Here is a 12,929-nt window from a genome sequence, read left to right as displayed (position 1 = left end):
TTTAATTCCTATAAAAAAGGTGGTGCACAAGGCAGGTCAGTCATTTTGTTCAGTCAGATCATGTTTTGTTGCATCCCAAAATGTCATGATGTCCTGCACGGTGAGCCAGTACTATATATAACATACTTGAAAGGTGAGACCGTGTCATGAGTGTGAATGAACAGTGTTCCCACAGGGCTCTTACCTTCCAAGTGCTCCCTGGGTAATGAGTCATGTTCCCAGGAAGCCCTTAATTCTATGGAGATGTACTTAAGTAAAAGGAGCCCTTTACATTTTTTAAGTTTTTAGCACTGTGTCTTAGTTACTTTTCTCTCGTTGCTGGGACAAATACCCGACATTCAAAATGAAGGAAGGAAAGGTTTATTTAGCACACAGTTACTGGAGGTTTCAGTCCACGTTCAGCTGGCTCCAAGGCAGAGGGGTACAGGGCAGAGAGCAGCACTTCATGGTGGCCGAACAACAACAAGAAGGAGCGATGGCTACAGAAGTCTGTCTCTCTGTCTCTTACATTACATTCAGGCTCTCTGCCCCAGGCTAGGGGAAGTACTCACACCCATAATCCCAGCCTTGGATCACACATAATCCCAGCAGATCATGAGTTAATTACAAACTCTAGAAGTCCCCACCCCATGACTGCATGAGGCTTTGGGAGGACTACTAGACACAAACCATAACACACTGACTGCTGTAAGCAGTAAAAATAAGATAAAACAAGAATTCATCAAAATTGTATTGAGCAAAAAAAAAAAAAAAAAAAAATTGTATTGAGCAATTATACTGGAGAACCGTGTTAACCCCCTGAAATTCAATTGTAACCAAGACAGAGTCCTTGTCTTCAACGATGTATAAAGTTTTACCTCAAGCAGTATTTTGAAATGGCAGCTCAAAGACACATTTGATGCAACTCATTTGGCAATTCTTAAGGGGAAAAAATGCACATTTCCTTCTTTTTCTTTTCAAGAGATGTTCAGGAGGGCAGCTGTGGAGTTACAGGCTTTTCTTCAACAGTTTAAACTCGACTAGTACAATGTGACACAGAACAAAGGGAGCCAGAACAGTCATCCCTCATCTGTAGGATGTGTGAAGCCACAGGAATATTAAATAAGAGAAAAATGTACATAAATGCTGCTGTGTACAGAGTAGCCATGATTGTGAGCATCCTCAGGCTATAACTATCTGCCTCCCCATTAGCTGTCAGTTTTTGAGCCTCAGCTATGAACAAGGGGAATTTAAATGTTTCACCCAGGGCTCACCACATACTTTATGTTTAGCAACTTTATACAAATGCTCAACTTACAGTGCGGTCACATGCCAAGAAAGTCTTAAGTTGAACCCACCATAAGTCAAAACTGCATTTAATACAGTATTCTAGAAAGTATGGGTTTACTCTTGTGATCACAGGGACTGCTTTTCCTGCCTAGCACGGCAAGAGTACCCTATGGTGTATTTTGAGCTCAAGGTGGAACATCAACTTTCAAACTCTGAGGGCCAGAGAGATAGCTCAATAGAGAAAGTGCTTGCCTGGCAATTGCAAGGTCGTGAGTTCAATCCCAGGTAACACAAACAAACAAACAAACAAACATCAAACTCTGAAGCAGTTTCTACTGAATGCATATGTCTTTCACAGTAAAGTTTAAAAAAATCTAAATTGGGAACTGCTTGTACAATGAACTGTAGATTCACTTCCATCCAAGGTCCAAGAATTGTACTGGTGGGCTGTTCAGCCGCCTACTCAGCTAAGTGACTACACCTATGGTACTGGGACACTGGGGAAGGGGGCGCCCTTCCCCAGTTTGGGTTCAGGGCAAAGGCCTCACCACAAGGCTGGGCCAGAAACAACCACTGAGGAAAGTCATCTTTTCCCAAGAGGTTCTGAGTAGCAGAGCAGAAGAGTGGCAGATGAAGAGAGGTGTCAATAGCTAGAACTGCAGAACAGGTGCAGCAATGGAGGAGGTGGCAGGTGCTTCAGTTAACCCCTTTCCTGCTTGCTATCTGAGCAACCATCAGAATCATAAATATGAAATAATCCCTAAAAATCACCGATTTGGATAAACTGCCTGAACCTTTTCGCAAAATGTGGCGTCTACGTGCATCTCTCTGGCAAGAGGGGCTGGATTTCTCACCAGATTCTCAAGAGTCCAAGCTTGGAGACAAAACACTGGCTGTTCCCGTCCAACTTTCTCACTCGCCATAAGAAACCGAGGCCCACAGGAAAAAGCGGTTGTCTCCAGTCAAACAAGAACATCAAAAGCGAAGGCATCTCAATTCCAATTCCGGCCTCGCGTTCGTGGCCTCATTAAGTCCAAATTACCGTCGCTCTCTCACGGCCCGGAAACATTCCCCAGTAGAAGAGGGCTGCGGTCCGAGCCCAGGCGCTGTCCCGGGCAGTCCAGATTCCAGTATCAAATAATTCTGCCAAGCGTCCGAAGGCTTAGTGGGCACCCTGCTCCACCCCAGCGGAATTCTGTTGCTTCGGCGACTCCAGGTGGAGGACAGGGCCGAAGAAGAGCCTGGCTAAGCGGAGGCGGACCTGAGACTGCGAGGAATACCACCCACTCACCTGACAGAAGAGGAAGCAGGCACGCCCCAAAAGCCGGTTTCACGCCAAGGAGGAGGGAAAAGGGAGCGAAAAGAATAACAGGAAATGACGTAAGCGCACGTGCTTCGGAGGGGGCGGGGACTGGGAGTCCCAGAGGCGCGGCCGCCGCTCTGCGCCTGCGCACCCGCCGCCTGCCGCGCTGCCGAGTCACCGGTGTGGGAGGAGCATGAGTAGGGGGCGGGGCGCGTGCGTGCGTGACGCAGGCGCAGTGCGACTTCACAGGCGCGGGCCGCCCCCCGCGAGTTTGGATCCGGGTCAGTCCGGCGCGGCGGTCGGAGAGAGACGATCTGGACTGACTGCGGTGGTTCGCCGGAGCGCCCCAGCTGCGAGGAGGTTAGGTGCCCTGATGTAATAGGGGGCGGCAGCGGCTCGGCGTCCGGGCCTCAGGGTCCGGCTGGGGCGCGGGAGACTTCAGCCGGGCCCTCCCGCTCGCGTCGCGTCGCGTCGCGTCGTCTCCGGGCGCCGACTCCCTGGGCCCGCCTCAGGCTGGGCCTTTCGCGGCCCCTAGTCCGCCGTGGCCCGGACCTACCCGACCCGGCGCTCTCGCCGCTTCCCGCCTGCCTGTCCGCGCCCAGCCCCCGCCCTGCCGCTCTGCGTTCTCCCGCCCAGCCGTGGCTTCCCCTTTTCCTTCTCTTCGGCCGCCCTTTGCTCCTTCCCGCCTTTTCCCGCTCTTCTCCGGTCCCCATCCTCGTTGGCCGCCCCTTCGGCTCGGCTCTGGTCTCCCTCTCTAGCGCCTTCGCCCTGCTCCTGCCTCTCGTTTGGCTCGAGGAGTCTGTTGGGAAGTAGTTTTCCAACTGGAAACCGGGCGGCCTCGACCCCGCGCACCCAGCCCACCCGGTCCTGACCATTCATTCGCCCGATCCTGTTACCGGACCCAGGTTGTGGTTGAAGAGAAATAACTGGGAGCCGTGCCGTAGTAGGAGTTGTGTGCAGAGAGGTGTGGATGTGTTTTGTCGTAGGGGTCTGGTCTTGTTTGCTTCGAGAGTTGTTGGACTGGGTTTTCTTCCTCGGGCTCCACACTTCCTGTGGTATGGGAAAGTTTCGAAACCTTTTAACGTTGTGAAGACAAGCTTATGCGGGTCCCGCATTGTTCTCAAGTCCTGGAAATGTGGAATTAGGTTTGGGGTTTCGGGAGGTCTTGGTTAAAATGTAAAGATGTTGACTAAATTGTGGTACATGCTGTTTGTACCACAGAGAAACCAGGAATTTCCCTTTTTTTGGAGAAACATACATGAAATTTACGTGGCAGTTTTTGAAGTTTGGGGGGAAATCCGAGGTAGTGTTAAATTGCGATGTGATTTGACTTAATGCAAAGTACTTCTAATAAGTTTTTACAGTTTGATCACTTTGGAGGTTGTTCAGGAAGCCACTTCGCTGAAAATGGCAGAAATTTCTCCCTCAAATTTGGTACTAATGAATAAGGGCGGACCAGTTATAGTTATTATACAGAGCTGGTTGTATAACTTGCTGTAAGTGGCAAACTAGGAATACAGAGAAGCATAAATAAACCTAATTACAAATATGTTCTGATCTAGCTGTTAAGAGCACGCCCCACGATGCCTTGGCTCTGAATTAGAGTAACTGAAAAAGGTGAATAATTAAAATGCTGGAAATTCGAAAACAGTTTAAACAGGACTTCATTCCTAAAGTTTTAATCCTTATCTAGATTCTTATTCTTATTTTGGTCAGTCTTGGTTTTTAGATGAGTCTTTTAGTATGTCAACAAGAATGTTAAGTTTATGTTAATACCTAAGATGGTCACCTGCCCAACTATTAAGTCCACACTCTGTAATTAAAATTTTTATTTACATGCAGAACATCTTACCATGTATTGTAAGTTCCTAGAGGACAAGAAAGTTTTTGTTAGGTGTACTTAAATATTGACTGGCTTCTACAGCAGCCCAAAAGAGGTTTTCTGTGGAGTCTTGGGGATTTTAGGGACTGGCCTAGATAATGTATTAATTCTGTGAGTGTCCCTAGGCTGCGTGTTTAACCATAAAGAGAACTACAACTCTTTAAATGCTCTGGAGCTTCAGATACGTTTAGATGGTGTGGAACTTCAGAACATGTGAGCGTTGTGCAACGTCCCCCCCCCATTGTATATTTTGGGGGAACTCACTCTAAATTGAGAATTAGAGACCAGTGAAGTAGTGAATTGTGTAGATGTTTCCTTCTTACTTATGTACTGGTTAAGTAAACCGCCAAATATATACAGAGAGTGTGTTTGTGCCTCATGAAATTGAGTTGAAAGCTAGTCATTCTTTTGAGACTGTTTTCAGTTTTCTCCAGAGAGATATGTCTAAAATACTTTAATTTCCACACATAAATGAGTGAAGGGCCTGGGATATAGCCCAGTGGCACAAGTTCCTGCCTGGCAGGCACAAGTTCTTAAGTTCAATTCCTAATACCAAAAAAAAAAAAAAAAAAAAGAATGAAAAGAGTCTTGATTCTTTACAGCCTTATGCTACTGCTTTGTGATACTGAATGGTTTCATTAGACTTATTATTGACACTTGACCTTTGGAATGGTAGGGATCTAACAGTAACAGTAAATTCACCCCTGAGAAATGACCAGATAAGAAATCAAAGAGAATCCTAGGATTGGTAGAGACATTATGCCTCTGGTGAGGGTGGGGTGGGGTTAGGGATATCAGGCTAGAAATAAGGTAAGGTGCATCCAAAATTTTTTAAACATTTTTTTTCCTGTATACTGTATTTGTTGTTCAAGATTTGGTACTAATTTGGGAAGACTAGATTTCAAGAGTTTATTAACAGACTGGCTTGCTTGGGCTTCCATCCCTCTTGTTTAAGTATACAAATAAAGAAATGTAGAATTCGAGTTAAACTAGTTAAAAGGAGATTATTTAAAGGCACTGTAGCTGAATGTGGTGGTACACGCCTGTAATCCTAACACTTTGGGCTGAGGTAGGAGGGTCACTAAGTTAAAGGCCAGCCTGGAATATATGGTGAGACCCTGTTTCACCCCCCCCCCCAAAGCTATAGAACAGTAGTTTTTTAGTCCCTGCTTCATTAGCATCTGACTAAAGGTCTGTCTTTATCTTTTTTTGTTTAATCTTTATCTTTTTGAGTTGCAAGTATAGTTCATTTTCTTGTCCAGTAACGACAGTTAAAGCTACTTAACAAAAGTGTCAATTTAAAAGTAGAATATGGAATGATCAGTAATGATTGAATTAAGTTTCTAATCCATTTTACAAGGATAATATCTTGTTCTCAAATGTCTGCATGCATATTGATATCTGGGTCAAGATTGATGTAGAGAAATGACTATCACACGTCATGAAGTTATACTTCACTGGAATTGTTAGGGTTAAACTAGACAGTATTTCAAAACATCAAAGTGCTATAGCTTCAACTTTTTTCTGATATAAAGATCAGTTTGTTCATAGATATCTACAGTTGTGATTTTTTTATGTTTGTTAAAAGAGTACAGTAAAACATAGATTTTTTTTTTTTATTTGTTTTGAAATAGGGTCTTACTTTGTAGTCCAGGCTAGCTTCAAACTCTTAATCCTGCCTCAGTCTAGCCTCCCAAGTACTGGAATTGAAGATATATGCCACCACCATGGCTAGATTTAGATGATCTAGTTTTGAAAGTGTACGGGGGTATTGGTATCAAGCATTTGGACAATTTAAATTCTGTTGTAGTGAATAACTATTTTCTGTGTTAATGGTATCAGGAATATAGATGGGTAATGAATAACTATTTTGTTTGTTAATGGTATCAGGAATATAGAGATGGGTTTTTTTGGTTTTTGATAATGTTAGAAATTGAACCCTGTACTCTTACACTAAGAAAGTGTTGTGTCATTAAGCTGTATTCCAAGCCAAGAGTATAGATTTTTTAATAAAGGACATACTTTTGATCCTGTTTCCTTTCGTTTTGTTCATTCTATCTTTAAATTTTTTTTTTTATTTTTTAGTATTAACAGGAACATCTGTAGTAGTGTAAAAACTTTAACAATGAAATCTGAAGCCAAGGATGGAGAGGAGGAGAGTCTACAAACTGCTTTCAAGAAATTAAGAGTGGATGCATCAGGGTAATTAAATATGTAACACATTATTTGGCGTTACTTGTTTACTAGATTTAACTGGCTGTTTTTCTCTAGTGAGCTCATCTTTACATTCCTAATCATTCATAGAAAATATGAACACTATTAGTGTGAGATTCTACTTGTCTGCACAATGTCATTTTACTTGAAAAAGAAACCCTTCTGTTAAATTTGAAAATTGCAGCTTATTTATACTCATAAAAGATTATTTTGCTTTTCTTTAGCTTTGTGGAGGTAACCCACTTCAAAGATTATCAAGCAGTATGCCATGAGGGATGACCTCATGCTTCTCTAGGGAATCACAGTATTTTTCACCAAAAGTGAATAGAAATCTATGTCCAATAGAAATCTATGAAGACATTGTTGATTTCATGGTTTCTGCTTGCTGAGTCTATCACTATGGAAACCTCTATTCAGTAGGGTTCTGTCACTGAGATCAATAATCTTGGACCCTTTGGTCAAACTAATTAGAACACCTGCAGACCAGCTGCTGTCTGAATGTTAATATTTCACCATTTGCAAAATGTTCTGTGTTAGTCTTTTCTTGCCCCAGTTTTTCATTCCAGCCTTAGAAACTCACAATTTCAATGGATATAAGAATTTTTTTTATTTTTATGAATGGAAACCAAACATGGAACCTGACTAGAAGACTCTATAACAAATAGTAATTATAATCACTAACATTTGTTATTTACTGGGCCCTCAGTAGTAGCTATCTACCTACAGTTAGCACTATTTTTGGCCTAACAAATGAGATTAATGTTAATAGATTTGTGCAGTGCTGTAGGTGTTAAAAAAGTTGACATTTGCTTCTACCATACTTTGAAAACGTAACATTTTTCCCCTTGCCATTTCTGTCAATACTTTGATAGGCTATTTTGTGAAATGGAAATGAAGCAGAAAAGCAGATAGTTCCAGATTGTGGTTGAAATGTATTCTTTTGTGATTTCTGATAAAGAAGTAACTTGAAAAGCAGGAAAATACTATGAATACACAGACAGGTACACATACAAGCCCCTTAGTGGGTTAATTTACTTAAGTAACTCTTGATATGCAGACTTTTTTGCTGATGTTGTAAGAAATTGAAATGTAAAACTAAGCCATTTTGATGCTGCTAAAAATTACTTGGACCATTGTAAAATACCTTCTAAGTATCTGTACAATACATGGACAAAAATTGTATATTTGTAGTATGTGATCCACTTTGAGTGAAATTATAGGAGGAGAAAGAGCCCTGGAAAACACTGGAAAAAGCGGAGTAAGAATAGAAGGAGTGCATCATTAGCATGACTAAGCAGAATAAGACTTGTATAAATACCTACGTTTTTAGTTTCATTTTGTTGCTGGCTTACAAATGGAACTTCTGAGGGACTGACTCATAAACATGAACTAAGCCTTGCCAGAAATTTGGTATGATCCTGCTCAACAGGTTTTGATTCCTAAGTTGTTTGTTATTAGAAAACAACATAATCCTTTATATTTGACTAAAATAATACTTGTGTATTAGAGAAAAATTAACAAAAACAAAAAAATAAACACCAGTTAAAAGTACCATAGTCCATCTTATTATCTGTACGTACCATATAGTTTTTTAGATGAGATCATAAGTATTGGTGTTATGTACTGTTTTCTCCTGATATTATAAACATGCTCTTATCATTAAAAGTTCTTCTGTACAAGTAATTTTTACTATATTCTCATATAGACACACTATATTTATGTAATATAGTATTTTTTTATGAGCAGAATATTTATTGAGGGAAAGAAAGCTGTCCAAGAGAGGGATAGGAGGGGGACCTGAGCGGGTTGTCCCTGGGAATATAGTATTTTTTATTGTTGACTATTTAGCATACTTTTTATTTACTTTTAATTTATGTTTTAATGAGCATCGTTTTAATGAATTTTTTTCTAAAATATTTTTTGTTTCATAGCATGTACAGTAAGAGCCAGGTGTGCTTTTGTGTATGTGTTGTATTGGTGTATGTCTGTGTATGTATTAAATCTGGAAGCATTTATATCGAAATTAAATATTGGCAGTCTAGGTTGTGAGATTATGGATAGTTCTTTTCTTTCTTTTATACTTATTAATGTTCTTTACTAGAAACTATTACCTATATTCTTTTAAACTAAAGACTTGAATATTTCAAGTGTATTAGTTTGCAAAAAATAAGAATATTTTTGAAAGTTACATACTGTTTAAGTATGTACTCATTTTAAAGTTGTATTAAACTCCTAGAAGTTTTGCTCTTAAACTTAGTTTCCATAGCTCTGATTTGCCTACATAAAATAAATGGTCTGGAAGTGAGACGGGATCTGGCCCAGATAAACAGCCTAAAAGTCAATTCATATCTTGCTGCTGTCTGTACTTAAGAATCATTCTTGGCTTGTGATTTTGCAACCTTGGGCTTTGGGGAATCTTCTAAATTTAGTTTTGGAGGAAAATTTATATAAAAATCTGGTGCATTTTTGAGAAATACAAACTATTAGAAATAATGGTATTTACTAAAAATGGTATTTGGGTTAGAGTAATATGTTCTCATTTACTGTTTTCTGTAGCAGTAAATTTCTGTTCTTGTCTTCAGGTCTATCGCATCACTGTCTGTTGGAGAAGGTCCAAGTGTTAGAGCATCAGTCAGAGCAGCAGTAGATGATGCCAAACCTAAAACCACATGTCCATCTAAAGACAGTTGGCATGGGTAAGAACTTCATATTGATGTGATTTTTATATAATACCTTAAAATATTACTCAGATTTTTTTTCCTGAGCACCCAGAAGGGGGGGGGGGGGGGAGAAGAGTATTCCGTGATGTAGAACTTAACACACAGCAACTAAGAGGACGTATTCCTCTCGTAAAAGTGCTGAGACATTTTCTATGGCTGGTTTGTACATATGTTGGAGAAGAATGCCTCTTCTGTTTTTGAGTTCTGTATTCATTTAGACTTAAATTTGGCATATGAGGCTGGGCGTGGCTGCACATTGTTATAATCCCAGCTACTCAGGATGATCAAAGAATCATCAGTGGGGTGAGGCCAAAACAGGAAGTGGATCGAGATCTTTTCTCATACTTTAAAGGGGCAGAGTACTTTAGAGGTAGAGCCCTTAACTAGTATGAATGAGGTCTTAGGTTCATTCTTTTTTTTTAATTTTATTTATTTATGTGTGTGTGTGTGTGTGTGTGTGTGTGTGTGTGTGTGGCCAGCTCAGCCCACCAGGGGGCGGGACTGGCTGGCATGTGGTGCTGGGGGATTGAACCGCGGTCCCTGTGCTTTGTGAAGCTTGTTCTAAGTAGGTGCTTTAGAACACTGAGCCATCTCACCAGCCCAGGTTCATTCTTTTAATACCACAAAATGGGGAGAGGGTGTGTAGGGTTATAGAGTGAAACTTGGGAGATTTTGGTTTTTTTTATGTGCATCAGCTTATTAGTGATAGACTTGTTGAAGTCTCCTGCATGGGAGTGAATTTGTTTTACTCTTGTTTATATTTTTGCTTGATGTATTTGGGGATTTTTTTTGTTAAGTTCATAAAGCTTAGATTCAATCAAGTTTAAAATACTCCTAGAAAATTGGAACTTTCATGTAGTTTTTATAAAACCATTACCGTCTTATAAACTTTGTCTCAGTTTACAAAGGTAATTTGTTTTATGATTTGGGGAAGATAGCTGTGTTTGTGTTGGAGGAAGATGACTATGGTTGTGTTTGTCACTTAAATGAAGTTTGCAAATGGAAGCAAAACTGTGTTGAATGCTTTTGTCTATAAACTGAATTGTTGCAAACAGAAGTATTCGTGAACTGAGGTACTACTGTGTATGGTTTATTATTATTATTTTAATGTATTTGGTACAGGGTCTACGGAGGTTTTCAGCCTCCCAAGTGCTGAGATTACAGGCGTGCGCCACCACTCTCAGTCTCAATCACTGTTTCAGCGCACCCTGAGGGTGGGGCCGGCACAGCATGCCAGGGATTGAATCCTGGCTGCTGTGCTCTGCCTAAGCAGGTGCTTTAGTCTGCTGAGCTATCTGGCCAGCCTTGCATATGATTTTTGTCAGGAATTAATTTAACTAGTCCAGCTTTCCTTTAGTGTTTGCATAGTATGTCTTTTGCCATTTCAACCATATTGTTCTTTTTAAATTTTAGATGTGTCTTACATAAATAGCATGTGGCTTGGCTTATTCTGTTAGATTCAGTCTGATCACTGGGATCTTCTTAGCTGCTGAGTGCTTTGTATTTATTTTGGTTATTGGTGTTATTTGGACTTAACTGTTTTACTTTGTTCTGGTGGATTTTGTTTTTGTTTTATCTTCCCTGCTCTATTTATCTTTTAAAAAATCATTTGCAATGTTTTATTTACTTTTTCCATGCCAGTTTTTCTTATACTGGTTTAGAAATTATATATTGATTCTTTTCATTCTTTTAGTAGTTAGTCTTTAAATTTTACTATATTAATAAAATGGAGAGAGAGTGAAAGTTTAAGAGATGTTATACATGTGCACCCACTATACTGGGAATTGAACCTTGGACCTCAACACTGAGCTGTTGCCAGGATTGATGTAGTTGGCTAGAGAGGTGTCCTCTTATTCCATGTATGTCTTCCCTACAGCTGTGTGTTCCATTGAAGAGGACAACCACCCCCAGTAGAGGAGGACCTTTTCCTTGGTCAGGGGTACACAAATGGCAGTGCTCTCCTCCTAAAACTTCCAAATGAGCTGTCAAAAAACATTCCCAATTCCATGTATGCTATTAGCAAAAACAAAAGTTAATACTATAAGCCTCCTCTTTAGAATTCTTGTTCTGATTGCATGATTTCCATTGTGTAGTTACCCAGTATTTCATTTCTGTTACTTTTAATTAGGGTTTATTACTATTAAGTAGTGTTCACTTACATTTATCTACATAAAGTTTCCCTGCTTGCTATTCTTACATCTTAGACCTTCCATATAGTATGTATCCCCTTCTTAAAATAGTTCCTTCAGTGAACAATCCTTTATAGTAAATAGGCTTTCTGCATTACATAATCCACATACCATACATTTCAGCAATGTCCCCTGAGCTGCTGGTGCATCCCAGTTGTAGAGCTTTCCTAGTGATACTGGGGGAAAAATATAACTCCCAGCCTAGTAGATGTCAGATACACCTGCAAAGCCAGTTAGAACCAGCCTCAACTGCACAACAAAACCCTGTCTCAAAAAGACAAAACTGGTACCCCCACAGAACACCACAGGCGGTTAGTAAAGTGCCTGTAATTCTTTAGTAGGGAATTAGCTGTATCCCATATTACCCAGGGAAGTTCATTCTTTGTCCAAAGTCTAGTTCACTGTCTTTTTTTGTTTTGTTGTTGTTGATGATGATGTTTTGAGACATGTCTCATGTAATTCAGAGGCTGTCGTTGAAGTCACTATGTTTCCCAGCCTGCACTCACATGATCCTCCTACCTCAGCCTCTTAGCTGCTGGGACTCTAGGTGGAAGCCACCACTCCTAGCTTTTCAGTATCTATTCAGTCTATTCTTATCTTAATTCTGCTTTTTTTTTTTTTTTTAAGTACACTTTTTTTTTTTAATGTATTATAGCACAGGGTCTCACTACACAGATTGGACTTGTAGTGATCCTGTTTTCAGCATCCAAGCACTGAGATTATAAGCATGTGCCACCACACCCAGTCTCAATTGCATCTCGGGGGAGGGGCTGGGGCTAGCACTGCAAGTTGGGGGCCCCTGCTGGGGGGCCTTGTGTGGTGCTTTAATCTGCTGAGCTATCTGGAAGGCTTAATTCTTATCAATACAGCTGTTCACAGTTCTTATCTCAGGCCCTTCCCCTAGCACTAGCAGCCTAATTAAATAAGCTGTTTTCTACAATTTATGTCATATGTCCTATTGGTAAATGTGCTTTATTTATGTCATTTTGGTCTTGTTTTTTCTTCCTCCTTCCTCCTCTTCCTCTTGTTCCTCTTCTTGTGTCTCTTCCTCTTCTTCCTCTTCCTCCTCTTTCTCTTCTTGTTCCTCTTCCTCTTCCTCCGCCTCTTCTTTTGTTTGGTAGTACTAGCATCTGAACCCAGGGCCTTCACACTGTGTTTTTGTTTTGAGACAGTGTCTTCACTAAGTTGTCCAAGCTGGGCTTGAACTGGTTATCCTTCTGCCTCAGTCTGTTAAAAGTATGAGGAATCACAGATAGGTACCACCATACTGTACCTGACTTCGTCTTTGTTTCTGAAAGATGGACTTGATACAACTAAAATCATCCTTCCAGATTGACAACTATTTTCTTTAG

The 12,929-nt window shown here is 40.6% G+C and overlaps 2 protein-coding genes across 5 annotated transcripts in view; one reads left to right on the top strand and one right to left on the bottom strand.

Annotated features, from left to right (window-relative positions):
- The window catches only part of Gdap1l1 (ganglioside induced differentiation associated protein 1 like 1), a 62,748-nt gene extending 60,202 nt beyond the window's left edge, over positions 1-2,546 (bottom strand). Inside the window, exon 1 of the mRNA XM_023714861.1 lies at positions 2,124-2,546. Coding sequence (XP_023570629.1) covers positions 2,124-2,260 — 137 coding nt within the window. The 5' untranslated portion in view covers positions 2,261-2,546. The remainder of the gene's footprint in view (positions 1-2,123) is intronic.
- The window catches only part of Oser1 (oxidative stress responsive serine rich 1), a 90,181-nt gene that overhangs the window by 73,631 nt on the left and 3,621 nt on the right, over positions 1-12,929 (top strand). Inside the window, exons 1-3 of one of the 4 annotated variants that reach the window (XM_023714863.1) lie at positions 2,801-2,900; positions 6,540-6,656; positions 9,251-9,364. In XM_023714863.1, coding sequence (XP_023570631.1) covers positions 6,580-6,656; positions 9,251-9,364 — 191 coding nt within the window. In that variant the 5' untranslated portion in view covers positions 2,801-2,900; positions 6,540-6,579. Of the gene's footprint in view, positions 1-2,800; positions 2,933-3,072; positions 3,537-6,539; positions 6,657-9,250; positions 9,365-12,929 lie in introns of those variants that run through there. The other 3 variants (XM_004630922.3, XM_023714865.1, XM_023714864.1) reach the window with 3 other exon arrangements.

Source organism: Octodon degus, unplaced genomic scaffold, assembly GCF_000260255.1.
Source record: "Octodon degus isolate 3935 unplaced genomic scaffold, OctDeg1.0 scaffold00037, whole genome shotgun sequence".
Lineage (NCBI taxonomy): Eukaryota > Metazoa > Chordata > Mammalia > Rodentia > Octodontidae > Octodon > Octodon degus.
Note: the sequence above shows the minus strand (reverse complement) of the source record. Positions and strands in the feature narration are given on the sequence as shown.